General features: G+C 36.4%; 1 protein-coding gene across 8 annotated transcripts in view; it reads left to right on the top strand.

Moving 5' to 3' along the window:
* Positions 1-20,426, top strand: part of ITSN1 (intersectin 1) — a 118,536-nt gene that overhangs the window by 71,224 nt on the left and 26,886 nt on the right. For 5 of the 8 annotated variants that reach the window (XM_072328675.1, XM_072328684.1, XM_072328622.1 and 2 more), the window contains 9 exons: positions 211-225; positions 5,158-5,399; positions 6,332-6,491; positions 7,341-7,546; positions 8,231-8,313; positions 10,487-10,653; positions 14,714-14,759; positions 17,926-18,047; positions 19,197-19,314. In XM_072328675.1, the coding sequence (XP_072184776.1) occupies positions 211-225; positions 5,158-5,399; positions 6,332-6,491; positions 7,341-7,546; positions 8,231-8,313; positions 10,487-10,653; positions 14,714-14,759; positions 17,926-18,047; positions 19,197-19,314 (1,159 nt within the window). The remainder of the gene's footprint in view (positions 1-210; positions 226-5,157; positions 5,400-6,331; positions 6,492-7,340; positions 7,547-8,230; positions 8,314-10,486; positions 10,654-14,713; positions 14,760-17,925; positions 18,048-19,196; positions 19,315-20,426) is intronic. The other 3 variants (XM_072328631.1, XM_072328658.1, XM_072328667.1) reach the window with 1 other exon arrangement.

A 20,426-nucleotide genomic window follows, 5' to 3' on the forward strand; every position in this document is an offset into this window, starting at 1 on the left:
GAAGAGTGATCACCATGAGGTAGAATAACAGGAAAATACTATTTTGCCAAAATAAAGAATAATTAAACCTGATGATTGATTCTTGTGGGATTTATCTCCTGCTTTGCAGTAATTGATTAAATGGGCTACTCTTAGACAATTAATGTAAGACGCTTCTGTGAAATGTGTTATAATTCTGCCTTGCTTTAAATCATTGCTTTCCTGATGGAGGTTAAAAGGGAATGGGTAAGTGTGCTATATGGCCGTTAGGAAGTGTACTCAATTTATTCATGTTCATAAATCAAGATTCTGTTACCATGTAGTTTACTTGTTTTTTTAATTTATGTAGGAGTAAAATAACAAATCAGCCCACACTGTCAAAAGTAATTTAAGTGCCATGAACTAGAACTTACTTTTGATAACGGGCATTCAGACTCCTAGACTCTGTCCTTCAGTGTTTGTCATGTCATGTGGTTCCACAAGGTTCAAGTCAGTTATGTTTATTGGAAAATAGTAATTTACAAGCTTACATGTTAAAGTGCATCTGATTTCTCATTTATGACATAAATGCGGCTCTGTAGTTACACTGACTCGTGCAGTTAGGAGATTACTGTGTTCAACAAAACAAACATGAGTTTAGAGTTCAGACACAGTTACTCTAAATGCAGTGTAGAGTAACTATGTTCTAACATGGGCAAATTTAGCATTTCCTCATTTTAGTGCTGTAAATGGCCTTGTCTGTGTGAGCTTATGAAGTCATGTGCTGTACCTGTATGTTAAATACAGGAGATTTCAACCAAACTGTCACTGTTAGGAGTAAAGAATCCAGCTGAAGCTCATGAAAACCAGGCATAAACCCTGGATTTAAAGTGGACTGCAGAATTCTTTATGTCAGAATGACTTGGGGCTTTAATAGGTGTACAGCTTGTAAATAGCTTTTTACAACAGTGTAATACACTTTTACACTATGTGTGAATGTTGAGGTCTGTCTTGGTGAAAATGAGGAGAGTTCAGTCTGAAAGTATTTGCAAAAGTAAAGACAAGAAGAGCTTTCTTCTGCTTTGCTTTTGAGTATGTATGTTAGCTGTTAGTAGGACTGATGTGTCTTGTGACATGATTCAGAGAATTTGTGAGGTTTGGGCTGTATTTTTTCTTTAAATCCACTTTTTCATTAAAGGACATTTGTATTTTAACTTGATTTTCTATTTTCCCAGCTTCTTACCTTTTAAGGCCTGTTAAATTCTCTCTCTCTGTAAGACTGTGATTCCTTTCACTATATAGATTGATTTGTAACCCTAATTATAACTTAAACAAGTATATTCTGCTCTGAGAAAGCCACGCTTGGTTCAGGGCACTGTCTATTTGAGAACTTAGGTTTCTATTATGTATACAATGTATGGAATTCATCTCCTTTGGAGGGCTTCCTGATAAATACAGGTTCTGCTGGCATTTGCTTCTGTTGGACTCCATTTTGGAGCACATGAATAGATTCTGTTGTTACCAATACTCTTTGATATAATTCAGCCTTAATTCAGTGAAATACAGTTGAATTATTGAGTAACTGAACTGCAGTGTCTCAGATAGCAGAATGTATGTTAAATAGAAAGTTCATAGAGGAAGCTTAAACGGGAGGACTAGAACAATTTCATAATGCTAGTTTGTTGTCAGTTTTTTTAGTTGTTGATTGTGAAAGTTAGAATGACTGTTCTTTGTATTGGACACATAGGCAGCCTTGTTGTGTTAGATACTGTGTAGGCGTAGTCAACATATGGCCTCTGGCAGGCAGAGCTTAAATTCAGATTTATACTAAGAATTCCAGTGTTCTCTGAATATCCAGATCAAAAGCTTACAGATGAAATAGGGTTAAAATGATGATTTAATGGGTAGATAGTTGAAAAAAACAAACTATGCTTAGCTTTCATTAAATAGCTTTTTGAGGCTTAGGGTTTGACTTCATATGTAGTGAGAATCACTGCTGTAAAATAAAACATCTCATTTTGTGTACATGGATACACAAGCCAGTTCAAAGTAGGCCACTGCAAAGCCAGTCCTTTTGTTAAGAGGGAAATTAGCTGTACCCAGTGCTTCTGCTGCTGATTGTTGTATTGCTGTTACTTCTGTCACTTGTTGTGTTCGGCCATGGGGAATAAGAATTTGTAAGCTGTGTCTCTGAAGTACAATTGAGTAAATTAAAAGTACGCGTGTGTTTCTTCTATTCATTGTTCTGATGTACATTCACATTCTAGTTGTATTTTACAAAAAATAATCCGGAATAAAGTTTCTTGTAGGGATTTGGGATGGTGAGTATAAAAATAGAAGGTAATCAGAACAAATTAATATGAAAAGCATACAAAGGAATTTGTTTAAACTTCTAGTATTGTGCAACAAATGTAGATCACAGTGGGTTTTTTTTTTGTGTTTACTGGGATTTGTCTCAAAGATGCCACTTTCTGAAGACCATGGTGACACATTTTTGGTCTTTTGGTACTGATTCTTTTGTGTATTAGTGATTCTAATCTGAATCACCTGAAGAACTGAATGTAGGAAATGTGTATTTATTGTTACTGTTTAGATTATTCAACTCTGCTTTGGGTGCTGGTGGTCCATGTCTTCCTTGCTGTCCCAAGATTCACCTCTTCTGTGACCTTCCATCACTCATATTGCTGTGCTAACAAATCCTATTCAGCACTGCAGCGGAAGTTTCACTCTGCACTGCAGTAAAACCACATTGAACTGGCCAAGCATGTACTCCATTTCTGGTTTTACTTTGAGTTAATAGGGAATGAAACAGAAGATACATGCAACAAAAAGCAGAAATAATGGATTGTATTGCACCAAAAGAGGTGTGTGGGCTACAAATTACAGAAATAGGCAGTCAAAGAGTCGGCACAGGATATAAAGCAAAGCAATCTCTATAGTTCCAAGGAGTGATCCAGGAACAATCAGAGGTTTTGCTGCTTCGGCTGGAGTCATTTCTATGCAAATAATGTTCCCTCTCTTGGTCTGGAGTGATTCATTTACACTATTGCCACAAATAATTTTTTAACACTGTGGGTTTCTTGTTTTTTTCTCTGCACACAAACAGAATGCGTAGATAGGTGCATTTCCAACTGTTGAAGCAGCCAGTTCTAAGGTAGTACCATGTGCCGTTGTAGGATATCATCATACGTCATCATATTCTGAAAACTCCTATGACTGAAATGAATAGCATTTCTGATTCCATAGCTAATGTAGCATACTGTTAACAACAAATCCCCCATGTTAGTAATGGGTGCTTAGGAAGGAGGGTGAGGTGGTTTTGAATCAGGGATTTAAGCATCTCTCACCAATTGCTGTATTGGTAACTGCAACAGTAAATGCTGACTTATGATCTCATTATAAACTTTTAAGCATTTTAAAATGCTGTTTGCTACTGGCATAAACAGATGAGAGAAATCCTTGTCTGTGTAGAGCTGATCACATGACTTTTCATTACTAGCCTGGCTTTACTGCCGACTTGATCATTGCTTGCGAATCTGCAGCAGATAAATGTATGGTATTGACGTGCCGAAGGAGCAAACCTTGTTTGTATGTAAACATTTGCTTAAAACCCTTGAAACTGAAATTCCACTGGAGTACCAAAGAGATGTTGGATAGCTAGATTCCCAAATTTACTGTAATTATTACTTAATGTAATGACTGCCTTTTTTTCTTTTTAAAAATGTCTGCAGCCTCCAGATATTGCATTAGTGTTTAGCTACCATATCAACTCATGAATTAAGAGGAGGGGTAGCAATGGTGTGTTATTTTTCTTCTGCAATACTTGATTACCGTGGAATTGTTTCATATGTTAGAAAATATGTCACTTGTTTTGAATTTGTTTGGTGGATGTTGATTATAAAATGCTGTGTTTCTGTTGTATTTTCTGCAAAAGGAGATTTAGAAAAAACATTACAACTATTTTCAAGCAGAAATAGCAATACACAATTGTCTTCTCCAGAACTAATATCTCCAAGTCTGGTGTGCCATGACAGACTTTCAAGCATCTGTTTATTGACTTATGTATTAGTGCTGAAATGAAACTTTCCCTTTCCCTTTCCCTTTCCCTTTCCCTTTCCCTTTCCCTTTCCCTTTCCCTTTCCCTTTCCCTTTCCCTTTCCCTTTCCCTTTCCCTTTCCCTTTCCCTTTCCCTTTCCCTATCCCTTTCCCTATCCCTTTCCCTATCCCTTTCCCTATCCCTTTCCCTATCCCTTTCCCTATCCCTTCCTCCTTCCTCCTTCCTCCTTCCTCCTTCCTCCTTCCTCCTTCCTCCTTCCCCTTCCTCCTTCCCCTTTCCCTTCCTCCTTCCCCTTTCCCTTCCTCCTTCCCCTTTCCCTTCCTCCTTCCCCTTTCCCTTCCTCCTTCCCCTTTCCCTTCCTCCTTCCCCTTTCCTTTCCTCCTTCCCCTTTCCTTTCCTCCTTCCTTTTCTCTTTCTCCTTCCTTTTCTCTTTCTCCTTCCTTTTCTCTTTCTCCTTCCCTTTCTCTTTCCCCTTTCTCTTTCCCCTTTCCTTTCCCCTTTCCTTTCCCCTTTCCTTTCCCCTTTCCTTTCCCCTTTCCTTTCCCCTTTCCTTTCCCCTTTCCTTTCCCCTTTCCTTTCCCCTTTCCTTTCCCCTTTCCTTTCCCCTTTCCTTTCCCCTTTCCTTTCCCCTTTCCTTTCCCCTTTCCTTTCCCCTTTCCTTTCCCCTTTCCTTTCCCCTTTCCCCTTCCCCTTTCCTTTCCCCTTTCCTTTCCCCTTTCCTTTCCCCTTTCCTTTCCCCTTTCCTTTCCCCTTTCCTTTCCCTTTTCCTTTCCCCTTCCCCTTTCTCTTTCTCCTTCCCTTCCTTTTTTGTTACTTTATCACTCAGAAAACCTTTTGATTCTGGTTTGGAAGAAAAACCAAAACACACCAACTTTGCAAAGAATGTTACATTGTGAAATCTTCTCTTAACTATTAAAGGCTATTGAAGGAATAGCTGATGGCATAATCCTCCCAGTAGTAAATTAAATAATAATAACAAAGTTCTACCTAGGTGGAGTTTATACTTGTAATGAAGTTTTCATTTCGCTGTAAGTAGATAAAGTTAATTACTGTGGATGAGATGTTGGGTTTGTTTGTTTGTTTGTTTTAGTATTCCATTTGTATATCATGTTTCTTAGCTTTCTAATTTAATGCATCTGCAGGTGGATGAAAGTCAGACTGGAGAACCGGGGTGGCTTGGTGGAGAACTGAAGGGAAAAACTGGATGGTTCCCGGCAAACTACGCAGAAAAAATACCTGAAAGTGAAGTTCCAGCATCTATAAAACCAGTTGAGGCAGCTCCTGCGCCTAAAGTTTCTGTGCATGAAACAACCACATCACTAGGAACTGCTGCATCTACTGAGTGCACGACAACTGCCAACAACTGGGCAGACTTCAGTTCAACGTATGTTTGGGTAGTGATTATCGCCTCGAGTGTGTACTTTTTAATTGATTGGACTACGATAAGCAGTTAACACAGAGTACACAGATTGCAAAAGAAAAAGATTTTGTTTGAAGTAAAATATTTTTCTGTAGTAAATAGTTACAATTGCAGCCTTGTAAAACTGGAATCATTCTCCTATCATATCTAGGCAGATAATACTCATTTTTCATGCTTTTCATAAAAATTAGTAATGCTGTCCCTGACATGAAAAGAATTTTGTTAGTTATGGGCTTTTGGCACTATTATAGTCCAGATGTACAACCGATTACTCAACTAAGAGCACATGAAGCAGGCAAAGAAAGCAAACAGAGAAGATTTAAGTTGGATTATTTTATTATACTCCTTGAGTTAACTGAATTTTGATCATCTAAGTGGGCACTTTGAGGCAGAGATATAGATCATGAGATTTGATGGACATTTTAAAAGATAAGAGCATAAGAAGGATAAGAAGTATTGTTAAAACTACCTCTAGAGTTAAAAAAAAGTCAGTAGAAAATAATTTTAAGCAAAAGAAAAAAGGTAAAGATTTGAAGTAGCAATATGAGGCATAACGCTGAGGCATGTGAGAGCCATCAGTGACTGTATGTAATACAGACTGCAGTACTTAACATTTTCATTGTACTGGGGCATACCTAAACAATGAAACTAAATTACAGAAATGGTTGGCCATAAGTAAGCAATAATGAGCTATTCTTAGAGACTGCCTTATAGAAATGTATTTATTGTAACACTTTCTTTGTTTGCGTAACCTTCACTGCAGAGTTAAGCTGCTAATCACTCATGGAATATTGAATTACAAGAAATAGACCAAGAATGTAGAATTTATTTATTTGCACATGAGCATTTTTACTCCCCTGAAAACAGTAGGAATAATGTAATTCACTTATTTTCAGATGGCCAGCAAACACTAATGAGAAACCAGAGACAGACAACTGGGATGCCTGGGCAGCTCAGCCGTCTTTGACTGTTCCCAGTGCAGGGCAGCTGCGGCAGCGATCAGCCTTCACCCCTGCCACTGTTACAGGATCGTCTCCCTCTCCTGTATTGGGTCAGGTGAGCAGCTGTGTTCACTGGAACTGTTCTTAGCCAGCATGAACTTCTGGATAGCAGAGAGAATATTTACAATTGAAATCCTTCCCTGAGTGTGCAAACTATGACAGTTTGGAGTGATTAAGTATTAGAATACACCCATTAACAAAGCCAGCGGCAGAATCTAACACAAGCAAGCAGCTGTTCTTCTGCTGTTCCTTGCTGGCTTTTTTGAACTACAGTAGTCCCGTCTTCTTAAAAGTTTGGCTGGGTGCTACTTTTGAATCACTTCCTTTGGGCTTTATTAAATCACATGACAACAATGTTTGTTCCAGAGTGGATTATATGGTTAAATGGTGTAGATGAGATTAAGCTTCACATTAGATGAATTCAGTCCATCTGTAAAAGACTGCACTTTCCTCAACTGGACACATCATTCTTGTAAGCTAATGTGTTGTTCTGATAAATGCAAAATACCTAAGTGTCTTTGAGCAAAACTAAGAGGTAGGAATATACAATATATTACTAGTAGCAAAGCATAATTTTCCGTAAAATTTACTCTAAACTCTTTCAAAATATCTTCATCAAGGTTTATTGTATCTATATCTTAATTGTAGAACTTACAAAGAAACAAACTCCCAAATAGTCTTACATTGTAGAGATTACTCACTAACAGAAAGAATTGTAGGAGGGCTGTGGGCGTTTCTTGTATTACTGTGTAATTTTGACTGACATATTTTGCTTTATACAGATGAGAAGTCACCATATTTTGGGGCTATATAGATAGTATAAGAATGTAACTCCTTAAGGAGCTTCCTTTATGAAAAGTGTTGCAAGGCTGAATTCTCTCTCTTTTTCTCTAAATTGCATTAGGGTGAAAAAGTGGAGGGACTTCAAGCACAGGCTTTGTATCCTTGGAGAGCAAAAAAAGACAACCACCTTAATTTTAACAAAAATGATGTCATCACAGTTTTAGAGCAGCAAGATATGTGGTGGTTTGGAGAAGTTCAAGGACAAAAGGGGTGGTTTCCTAAGTCATATGTGAAGCTTATTTCAGGCCCCATTAGGAAGTCAACAAGGTATTGTATATGCTTATACCGTACTTTACTTCAATACTATTTTGGTTAAATTAATGTGAAAAGTTGCTCACTTGAATTTTAAAGTTCAGAATCAACTCGATAATATTTTGATGTGACTCTTCTCTGTTAGGCTTTTTTTCCCGTCTCTGAAAATTCAGGTGAGGAATATGTAAGCTGACCTCAGTTCTCCTTGAACCGTGCACCACCACCAATAGACCTAAAGCTTAATCAACAGTCTTAATTATAAGTCACTTGCAACTAAGAAATTACTATTTTGACATTATGAATTATAGCTGCATAAGTTTCAGCTTATCTTTTCCCAGAATAAAATACAATACATCAAAGCTTAATCACTTATCATTATTATTGGAGGATGAAGCAATCAGAATGTAGTTCTGAGAAAGGTGAGGTCAGCATTAACATCACTAATACTGATTAGAATGTTTTTAGATTTTTTTCTCTTCTGAGGGATAAGGAGGGGCAACAAATGGTGTATTCCATGCAGTTACTTAATTCTAACTACAACTAGCCATCGTACTTGAAAGATGTAATTTGTAAGTTTACTGTTTGTTAGAAAATTTAGGGAACTGCTTACGGATACACGTGCGTGTTTTATTTTTAACATACATTAAACATCTTCTGAAGAGATTTAATTTCTTAAATAACTGTTATTCTCTTGTAAAGCATGGATTCTGGATCTTCAGAAAGTCCTGCTAGTCTGAAAAGAGTAGCATCACCAGCAGCTAAAGCAACTATGTCAGGTGAAGGTAAGCATTCCAGACTGGATGGCATTTGCACTATTTTACTATGTGATTAAATGTAAGCAGTCTGTGTATTACCAAAATATGAGCCCAGAATCAACAAAACAAGCATGTTTTAAGATCATGCTTGTAAAAATTTGTGTATGTTGTATATGCAGAAACAGTAATTGAACATTTCTTCTACAGCTTATAATGTTCCATATGTAAATATTTTGGTATCAGTTCAGTTCCCCATGGAACTGTTTAGAATGGGTTTTTGCAGAGGACCAGGAAAACACTTCCATGCTGTGTTTACTTGTAATTCATAGGTAATTCATGATGCCAGGAATTATTAATGAATGTCTCAATTTCACTCAATACTCATTTCCACTGTTCCATTAAAGCTCTCTGTAACTGATGGTAGTTTCCTTATTTGAAAGTTCTGATCTGTATGGTCAAAGCTACCCCTCATTTTTAAGGACAGAGCATATGGGGGCGCAGACAGATAATTGTCAGGTCTCTGGAGGGTTTTAAAAGACTTGTATTCTTGCTTGTTACCACTCTTCAACTGGAGGTTAATGTCTCCATACAAGTTGCGGTGACAGGCTGTGGGCACTCTAATCCACTTCAGTGCAGTGTCTGTTAGGTTAACTTAATCACAGTCAGAGTAAATTAATGGATCTAAATTTAGTTTACAAATTAACATCTACATAATCTCTTCAGAATGGCTTGCATTTTTCAGCTACAATTCTACGTATGATGTCAAGTGGAAGAGTTTATTTGGTTATTGATGTATTTGAAACTGTACTGACATGAGCATTACAGAAATTAAAAAAAGAGAATGTTAAATATCTGTCCAAAATGGAAAGAGGGATGATCAGTTATTTGGAAACCTAACTAGTCTTGCTCAGTATGTATTCCATTAAAAGCAATTTGGAAATGCTAAGTCTTTTTTTGTAAAGTATAGTAAAGTATATAAAAATAATATTACTAAATTAATAATTAGTAATTAATACTAACTAATTACATGTTAATATTAAAAGGGACACCATTTATACAAAACCATTTTTAAAAAGCTGTGTTTGTAAGAAATAATGGAAGATGCTAAATCCAGATTTAATTAGATATAGAGAATGTAAGAGAATATACAATTTATGGCATACATTGTGAATTTTATTGTGCTTGTGTACTTGTGTACAAACAGGTGGATGTCTTCTTTAACTGCTGTTGTTACATAAACCACCTCTTAGCTTTTGTTAAGAAAATCTATTGTGGTTTGAATTCTTGCCGAATTTCAGTAGTTAAGATGAGGGTTTTGGTCAAGTAAATGGAACAATTGCCAGTTGTGATGGAATATGTGAACATTTCTGTCAAGTATGCATGATAGTCTTCATCAATACTGTGACCTGTTCTTAATTCCAGAGCTGATCAAAGAAACATAGGATATAATCTTCAGTAATGGATATATGTCCATGTAAAGTTTATTAATACTCAAATAAGAATGTATCAAGTTGTGTCTAAAGTATTAATTAATTGTTCAAAATTCTTTGTAATACTTTATGAAAAGTTTTGTTTTTTTTTCATGTAGTTCTGTGATACAGTTATGCACTGCATTACTTAACATCAGTCTAGTGTTTTAGCACTTGAATACTAAGTAGGTGACTGTGTTTTAACAAAACAAAACATTCAGGCTTAGTCTCGACATTTCCGAGCCATCTGTTTCATAACATGTAATGAGATGTGTGCTCTCAATGCAAACCTTCAAGTAATGAAAGAACTCATTGTGCATGAGAGCCAAACAGCATATGTAAGATGAAGACTCTGTCTACAGATGTTTGGATACTGAGTTTTTTTTTTCTGTCCTCAAATCTGAAAATGTAGTCAACAGCACAAATCAGAAACCACTGGGAAGTATGTTCAGAGTAGTTTATGATACAAAGTAATAATGTATGTACATTTTAATTGTACTAGCAAACTGTTTTACCAAAAAGATTCCCCTGAGGCAGACTTTTGATAAATTGTATTTAGTTCTGCTGCATGTTTCATTTTATACATTAAATATTGAAGCTTTATGAATAAAGTAATCAATTTATCTTCTATCTAGTCTCTAGTTAGATCATATTCTATTCAGCTTTGCAAATGATAATTGAACATTTCATGAAGTGTTTCCCAATGTTGTGTATCTATTTCCTTCTTGCAGAATATGTTGCTATGTATACTTACGAGAGTTCTGAACAAGGAGACCTAACCTTTCAGCAAGGTGATATGATTCTTGTGACAAAGAAAGATGGCGACTGGTGGACAGGAACACTGGGTGATAAAACAGGAGTTTTCCCATCTAATTATGTGAGACTCAAGGATTCGGAGGTAGAGACATAAAATTGTTTTAAAATTGACCTGGGGGAGTTATGTTTTCTTTGGTGTTGTAGTGATATTTGCAAGTGAAGTGCACTTCCTTGAGACTGGTTTGCCAGGGAAGAATATGTATCTGCTGAACATGAATTTGGAAAAGAAAATAATAGTTCCGTTTCACAACATAATTTCTTAAGTTACATTCTGAGCCATTTATGACAATAACTCTTAAATATGTTAATAGTTAATTTAGCAGTTTTGTGGAGACAAATAAAAATAGCTACAATTACTTTTTTTTTTCCAGGTAAGTTTTTAAGGGCTGAATTGTATCCATCTGTCATTTTATTTAAAAAATAAATTAAGGGAAATATTTCAGATTATTATCTTTTTTTTCTTTCCCTGTTTCAGTATTCTTGCAACCCAGAGAAACACATTTGTCAATAAAACTTAACTAACTACTGTATTTATTGATTGAATAATAGAGGTCCTATCTCATATGATCATATGATTTTATCCTGGAATAATCAGATGGAGCATGTCTGTGATAAAATTTTTTTAGACATTCTTAAGAAAGATATGTTCTCATTCATGTTCCTTGTCTATCTGGGAGGATAATTCTCACCTACCAGTAAGAATTACCTTATTGACAGTTTTATATAGTACTGCTCTCTTGATGGAAAGGACTTTTTGTTTGTGTCTCTGAGAGTTGTAGGATTTTTTAAGTAAATAAATACAAATATATTTAGGTGTCCTGTTGGACAATGGATTGACCATGAGCCAGTAGCATTGTGCCCTTGTGGCTTACAAGGTCAGTGGTATATTGGGGCTCATTAAAAAGAGTGTGGCCAGCAGGTCAAGGGAGATGATCCTCCCTCTCTTCTTTTCCCTGGCAAGGTTACTTCTGGAGTATTGTGTCCCATTCCCTGCACCTGAGTTCAATAAGTTCAATCTTCATTTTAGAATTGAAATGTTGTGCTTTATGTTTAGCGTACAGTTTTAGATATGTCTGTGCTCTTTCCTGTTATTTTAGTTGCATCAAATCTAGAGTTATGGAACAGCCCAGGTTAGAGGAGACCTTGAAAGATCATCAGGTCAAACCTTAAATCTGTCTAATGTTTATGGGGCAGCAAAAAAATTGGATCAAGTCCCTGACTAGATTAGGAGTACTTAACAGTTCAGTTATTGGAAGTACTGTAGCACCATGGATCCCACCATAGCAAGCTAACTTGTCTTTCTGTCAGAGAGAGAACATTTTTTACAGTAGCAAGTTGTGATGTCACCTCATTAAGACAGGGTAGGGGTTTGTCCTGAAATCTGGGCTCAGTGACAGTCCAGACATGCCTTTGGGCTGCAGGCTCTGAAATCTATATCCCCAAGTTTAGCAGCTTGATACACTTCTTGGCACTGCAACATCCTGCATACCCATCCACTGCAACTGTGGCAGTGGTCTTTGTGGGTCTGTCTCATGGAAAAGAGTGGTTAAGGAAAGCACAACTTTTTGCAGTTCAGGATATGTTGTAGTTCACCCCTGTCAGTAGTTGGTGATATATATCACAAAGATGGTGATTGCCCCATGGTTAGAAATATGGATACAGATAATTTATTCCCTGTCTGTGGAAGAACATTTAATCATGAAACTGAGTCCCAAGTCTCTTTAGAACTTAATACATGTAAGTTCATATCATAGTTGATGAGTGGGAACTTGCAGTGTCAGCTTCTTGAAGCCCTGTGAGGCCTAATTCATAGATGGGTAGTAATAGTTGCTGATTAGTTCCTTTACACTGACTAACAGGGATGTAACAGAGGATAACTTTACTTAGAATGCTTTTGAAGGACCTGTTTTTGTTTTCCCGTGAGATATTCCTAACGCGCTGTAGTCTCAAAATCTGGGAATTTATATTAAGGTATGCTAAGCTGCCTTTTGTGTGTCTTCAAGTACTGGGTGTACCAAATGCTTGTCCTGTCTGATGGGGAACAGGCACACATATTGGCAAGTCTTTGTAAAGAACTCAGAAACAGACATTTAATATGGAGAACTGTGTTTATTAGAGAACTCAGTTTCATGTTTGTCTGATCTCAGCTTGTCTGGGCCTGAAACCACAAAGTGTAGTTTATTAAAAAAGTGGTCTGACTGCTCTTTTTGCTGGTGAAAACCACATCTTCAGATAAAATCTTGATGAGAAGAAAGAGGAAAGAGCACAGAGCTTATGAAGATTTATATTCAGGATGGTTATTTTCCTGAAGTGATTCACATGCCCCCTGGGAGATAGTAGTTGTTCCAAGTGGATAATTGCCATTACACGTACAAGGCTTTGCTATTCAGCTTGGTCACAGAGCCAATTTTTGCAAAGGATTTCACAATGGTGGCTGTCTCAACTTTCAGATGTGCTGCTGTGCTTGGACAGCTGCTGGCTGATCATGAAAAATTTTGCTAAAAAAGCAAATTAGTTTACTGCATTCTGCTCTGTTGATTTAAGCCTGAAAAACAAGGCACTGCTGATCACTCAGTAGTTCTACTCAGTTACCTCAAGCAACCATACTAAGGACTTTTCTGTCCCTCAAAGTTTGGACATATTAACAAAGTGAATGTCTTTTTGTTCTTCAAGTAAGCAACTTGATGGTTTAATCTTAGAATTTTCATTAAATTGAGGTGGGTATGTATAGAACTGTAACAGATTTTTATTTTACCCTCCTTGGGACTGATGTGATAATTACCTCTGCATTAGAATATGGAATTGATATGGTGGATTTGGAAAACCCAAAACGTAGATCCCTCAGCTTATGAGACTTTGTATAAGTGTTGTGGAAAACATCTAGCAGTCAAAACCTATTCAGTCTGGATTCTTAGGGCATTAGTGTTCAACACAATTGGTAATGCTACTGTCTTGTTTTATTACATTATCAGAGCAAGTTCATCTTAACTGGTTCAAAAGATTTTATCGTTTGGCACAAGATGTCTCCAAATGCAGTTAGTATCTTAGATGTACAAAAAGGAGATAAAATGAGCTATTTCCACTGTTTTTGTTTGTTTGGTTTGTTTTGTTTTTTGTTTTTTGTTTTTTTTTTCTCATAACCAAAGGATACCATATATTTCTCCAAGGGGTACCAGAAGTTGGGTCTATCTTTAAGTGCACTGCTTATTAATTTAGGTAATTTTTGAATCAGGGTTTTCTGCTTATTTCTTCTTCTTTTTAACAAGGATTCAGAGAATCTTCAGACAGAACTCAGGCTCAGTTTAGTGAAAGGTGATTTTGAAACTCCCCTCTCAAGATAGCCTCTGTTTACCAGTGAACTGCAAATATACAGTGTCAGTTCCTTCTTTATCTGTCCCTACGTGCCTTATTTGACAACCTGGATGCAATAAGGCTCTTCTTGCAGATGTCTTGGCTTGGGCGACAGGATATTTGTACCTCATCTGAACCCATCTACATTCAGAGGAGATAGCTATCTTTGTCCAGACAGGTAGAACTTCATTATTGAGTGTCCTGTGCTCTCAGCTGGGCACAAAAAATGATGGTGGAGCTTTTACTAATGTAACACATACCATCTAAAAAGTTCAAATAGCTCATCTTAAAGATGCAGCGAAGGACTTCTACATTAACTAAACTTGCCGTGTAAGAAAATTTGGAACCATAATATGTATGGTATTTAAATAATTATGTCTGATTATCATCATTTTAGGCATATTTGCAATCCAAATATTTGAGATTCGAAAAATACTATTGTCATATTAGCTCAACTTGGCAGCATTAACATTTTGTAGATATGCATGTTAACAATGAAACAATGAAAATGCTATGTAATTTGGAATTACGTTGGTGTCACTGAAAGGCAGGATAGTTCAGGAAAGATTTCTGCGCCTTTATAATAGTTATCCACTTCTGTACATAACATTTTTTATTTCTATGTATTAATTGCCATCTCAAATGGTAAGAGTTCCTGCAAGAACAGACTTCCTTTGAGTTTTTTACTCTCATCTTTGTTTGGTGTGTTAAAGTGAAGTACAGTAAATCATTTTAGTATACTGAAGATATAATTATGACTGCTAAACTTACATCTTACTCTCTATTTCAAGGCTTCTGGAGCAGCTGGAAAAACAGGAAGCTTAGGGAAGAAACCTGGTAAGTCATAATACTGTGTATATCTAGTCAGTGAAAAAATTTCAGAGGGAACAAAACCTTTTCCCTAATAGTAAATCATTTGCTCTTTGTCATTTGTATCTTATGAAATACGCTGTTATGCTTTTTACATTAATGAATACTGTTTATATTAAAATAATATGTAACTTATTCATCATTGTAATGAAGTAGCATATGTAGCTAGGGAATAAAAATCTGCTTGCTCAAAAATGAGTGTAAACTGAACCAAACAGAACAGTGGAAGCCCACTCAAGTTTCCCAGTGTCCCTGAAATTGAAGTACACATTCCACATTGTGGTTTCACAGCTTTGCTCCAGTCTGATATGCATTGTCCTCTGGTTCTTGGGGTAGGTGTCACATGAAGGGCTGTCCTTTTAAAAGGCTGTTTTTCCAAAGATCATTTAAAAGTGCATTGTCACTAGCAGGCATTGGTAAACATTCCAGAAGACATCTCTTTTTTTCTCCTCAGTGTATTTATTTGCTTCTGTACCAAAGAGATGATTTTGCATCAAGTTGAACTAAATTAGGGGATGTTCAGTGCTTCTGTCCCTTCATCTGAGGCTGATTTAGTTGCTTAGTGAGGTAGTTCAAGGATGTGGATTACCAAATCTAGCCTATTTCCATACACAAATGTGTACTCATATTCATGGTTTATTTTGTTTTGTGGGGAGAAAGTTGTTTTTTGTCTGCCTGAACTGGCTCACTATGCAAGTGTGTAAGAGAAAAGAGAAAGGCTGTAGAATAGACTGCAGTAGCCCCAGCTTAATTTGTCTGATTTTAACCCTGCTCTTGACAAACCTTACTGATCCATCTATGGAAAGAAGGGTTTGGAAATGAACTACTTCTGTCAAACTTTGCTTTGAATAACCAAACACAGTTGCATTAATAGAAGTTTGAGAGAGGCAGAAGAGAACTCTGGAAAGCCTGTAAAAGTGAGACCTGTTAGGAATAATGACAAGATACTGATAGGTCTGGCTACTGTTTCTATGCATGGGAGAATGAAGCATAACAGGACTCAAGTACTAGCCTTATAATCACTAATCTTCTAAATCTGAACATTCATCAAAGGAGAGACTGGGGTTTGTGTTGACAAAAGGTGTATTTAGAACTTACTGGAATTTAAGAACAGCTTAAGAACAGTTCTGCCTATTTTTCAGCAATGAGGTTCATGGATGTTTTTGCCATAGAAAAGCTTCAACAGCTCAGCCAACAGGAGTGAAATGCTAATAAATGAGGTGAAATATTCCAGTTTATTCTGGAAGCAGCAGAATGAAAGAGTGAGTGTTGATATTACTGTGTGTTTGACAAGGAAAAGAAAATGCTGTCTTCTGGAATTTAAGCAGCTATATTTATGGGAAGACATTTCTTTCTTTTTCTAAATGAATCTCTTTTGGTAGAGGAAAGGTTCTTCTGGCCTGAGCTGTGAATTGGATCTCTTCTTAGTAATTTAGTATTTAGATATACCAAAATTAGAAGTCCTTCCTATTTAAAAATAGAAGCTATTTTTCCCCTTTTTTTCTTAAACAATCAGAAAAAAAAACAACAACAAAAAACAAAAAACCAAACCAGCCCCCAGAGACCCCAAGTTTATTTTGCTGCATATCTTCCTCTAACTTGCTGCTTTTCTTTGAAACATAAGGGCTAGATATTGACATGTAATTCAGATCAGTCCACAGTAAAATTTCTATATGCTACAAGTTGGTGAAGAGGGATCTCTGATACCTGGAGCATCATAGATTGTAATTATGTAGATAAAAATGTGATTTTTATTTTTTTTTTTTCTGAGTTACAAGCTGTAGGGTTTTTGTTCTCTCCATGGAATGGCACAGTATGATATGTTGAAGATTATGGTTCTTTTATGGTAGAGAGAGGTTTTTTCTTAAAAAAATGACCAATTCCCACATTTAGCTTCTTTGCTGGTGTTTATTTTGCCTTCTGAATTGCTCTGAGTGAGATAGGTGAATTGATGCAATTGTGAGAAACCTACCACTCAGGGATCTTGTAGATCTTTTAGCAGTATGGTTGTGTTTCCTGTCACAAAGCTTGCTTTGTCTCCATACAAGACAGTACAGAATGGCTTTTCTCTGTACAGACCTTTCTGTTCTACCTACCAATATTGTATTTACTTAGCATTTCTTTCCTCCATCTTCTGCTTTCAGAGTTGAAATGCTACTTTTTAAGTTCCAGATTCATGTGTAAAGCATCTTTCTAACTCTCAGCTAGGAGCCTTTTCATCACCTGTTTGGTCCAAGCTTTTGCCAAAGGTTTCCAGTAGTCATTGCATTAAATATGCTCTCTCCATCACCTTAACCATGTTTTGATGACATGATAAGCCTGACTTAAAGCTATCAGTCAGACATTGCAACCCTAACTGCAGCCATTATTTAGTTCCTGTCAGTTCAAATCTGTTCAGAAATGGGTTAAACTTGTCAGACTTTGTGGTGATTAACTTTTCATCTATATTTCCACAACTACCATAAAATGGTGTGAATTGCTCCATCCACTTTGGCTAACGTAACTGAGAGAGAATTGTGTTCTTATCATTACTCTCCTGTCACATTTTTGCTGCTAGGTGAATTAGGTAAGGCACCGGTTTTCTGTTAATGTCCACAAAAGAAAGGTTTCAATATAAATCCTGCCTGTTGCATTTCAGAAACTTCCATTTTTTGTCTAGTGTGATGCTAAGAGATTTTTATGGACCCTCATTAGTTTGCACCTCTGTTACTACATCTTCGTAATATTGTCGTCACCATCTATCTCTTTATATGGAACACAGTCCAAACTGATGCTACAAAAACGTGTTTATTGGAAAACAGTATTTATGATACTTGATTTTAAGAGCCATGTGGCTTTAATGCTGATCATTATTCTTCTCTATTTCAGACATTTTTTGTATCTTACCCATACAGCTGTTACACCTCTGTTGTATTATTCCTGTACAGCTGTGAACGTTCTAAGGAGTAACTTCTAATCTGTTTCATAATTATATTCAAGAAACTATGTAGATACATTAGAGTTCAATGGAAAAAAATTCAAAATGGATATACTGTGCCAGTGATAATAGCAGACTCAATCTTGAATAGAATGTGTTCATTTATTTTTTTTTATTTTTTCAGATTAACTCTTTTTTTTCTTTCTGCTCTAACAGAAATTGCCCAAGTTATTGCCTCTTACACAGCAACGGGTCCAGAACAACTCACCCTTGCTCCTGGTCAGTTGATTCTTATCAGAAAGAAGAACCCAGGTGGCTGGTGGGAAGGAGAGCTCCAAGTGAGTTACTGTTTTTTGAAATAAAATTGCTTGTAAAAGAATGTCTTTTTTTTTTTTTTTTTAATAGTTCAAAATGATGTGTCAATACTAGATACATTATTTTGAAAATGTTCTGCAACTAATCTTTTACAAGTAAAATGCCTTTTCATTCTAATTCATTGAAATTGAAACAACTTTGGAGAATGGCAGAATACCATATTGCTTCACTGTGAGATGGGAATACCCATCTCATGAATCAGACACAGCCTGCAGTCTGCTCTCCTGTTCATTTTCAACCTTGTTCAAACTTAAGTATTTTTTTCCTCATTACTGCCAATTTCTTGCTTTTCCTGGTGGTATTTTTTTATTTAAATAATCTTCCAAGATTGCTTTGGTTTTCATTCATGCTCATCTTCATGTTGCTCACTTGTAACTTGAGACTCAAGATTTATTTTAAGACACAAAATAAGCTTCACTTGGCAAGAGCTGTCACAATTACCACTTAACTGCTAACGAGCAGAGTGAGTTGTTTGGTGGGTGTTTGTTTGTTTGTTTTTTAAATTCAATTTTTTAATGTAAATTCTTACCTGTAGTTTTGGATACCACACTATCTTACATTTAGTTTTACAAGTGTTCTTTTTATTCAATGTCAATGTATGCACATGTATCACATTTTGTACTGATGCTCTCTGACAGCATGAGAACACCTAACACACTTTCCAAAACCTTAACGTCTGTTAATATCAAAATCTTTTAGAAGGAGCAGCATTGTAGTTTTATTTGTAAAGCACATGAAGTAGGAACAGTTAAGTGAAAACTCACTTCAGTTCATGGAATCATAGAATGGATTAGGTTGGAAGAGACCTTAAGGATCATCAAGCTTCAACCCCCAGCCACCAACCTCCACATTTAATACTAGACTTAAGTTAGTGGTAAATAAGTTGTAACAAAAGCTTGCTTCATAATGGGAAGCGTCATAACATTGAACTATCATCATGACATTAGCTGACAGTTTCCTTATAAAATGAATTTTACTTGAAATAGATGGTGTGCCTGCAGGTAGTTAAGGTATTGGCTGATTAGCCTTGCCTAAGATTCTATTGGTATGCTTATTCCTCCTATAAGAATTGTTTCTTCTTTTTTTTTTTTTGCTTTTTTCTTTTTAACCAGGCACGAGGGAAAAAACGACAAATCGGATGGTTTCCTGCTAATTATGTAAAACTTTTGAGCCCTGGTACCAGTAAAACTACACCAACCGAGCTACCTAAATCAACAGCAGTACCTTCAGGTAAGCAGTGCATTTAATGGAGTTGCTGTTGTAATGCATATTATTTACTTCTAAAATCAATTACAAGCATCAAATATTTGGCATTGTAGTCACCATTTTGAGTTCACTGGTTTTGTAGTATCAGGTAAAGGAGATTCCTGACAAGCAAAAATGTGTAGAATAGTTCCTTTTCTTCCATAATACCCGAAGATTTGAGGCAGTTGTCAATGACTTTGTGTTCTGTCGTTAAATTGGTCTCTTAGAACAGAGACACAATATCTCAATGTGAAGGGAATTTTTTGGGGTTGTTATTTCAAGTTTGACAGTTTGGGACTTTTGATGCATGCTAATAAAACTTACAGAATAAGTTTTGTAGCCCATCTCATTGCTTGTAGAACATGGAAATGTTAATGCCATTCATTCTAATAAAATTCTGCTTTGTTATGGACCTGTTATTTTGGAGAGTGAGAATAAGGAATAGGACCATCTTGACTTTCTATTATGATAGATGGTCTAACTTACTCTGTGGTTAATGTAAGATGTTAAGAGGTTAATGTTTGAGAAGTATCTTTATGGAGGGAGTGTTAGTGAGAAGTCGTATTATAGCAAAAGACATGGAAAGCTTGAAGAAAACTGTTCACAAGGATAAAATAGTGCACAAGGTGGTGCACTGTGAAGAGTGTGTGTCACATCTGTCTGGGTTTTAAAGGCAATGGATCCACCAGAAGCCTCCTTTTCTTTTGCCATTTTGTTTGTTTTGACGCATAGGCTTTCTGTGTATCATACTGTGATGCAAACTGCATGGCTTTAAACCTTTTTGAAAATTCTTTTGCATGGACTCTTTTGTTTTATACTTTGGATGTTTCCTTCATTTCCAATTGCTTCATACTTACCCTGTTCAAAACTTGCATCAAGAATGTCTCCTTCCTGGTTTTGAGAAATGAGAAGAGCTGTTAATGCTACTTGAACTAGCCAGGCACAAGGAGGTTCACAGTACAGGAAGAGCTGGAAACACATTTTAACCATTCTGCATGTTTAAAGGAAGAAAGGCAACATTCTATCTTGTACTGATCCTGGGGGTACCATGAGAACCTGGATTCCTTCTGCCATTGACTTGTGTTAATCAACAAGCA

The sequence above is a fragment of the Excalfactoria chinensis genome, chromosome 1 (genome assembly GCF_039878825.1).
Source record: "Excalfactoria chinensis isolate bCotChi1 chromosome 1, bCotChi1.hap2, whole genome shotgun sequence".
Lineage (NCBI taxonomy): Eukaryota > Metazoa > Chordata > Aves > Galliformes > Phasianidae > Excalfactoria > Excalfactoria chinensis.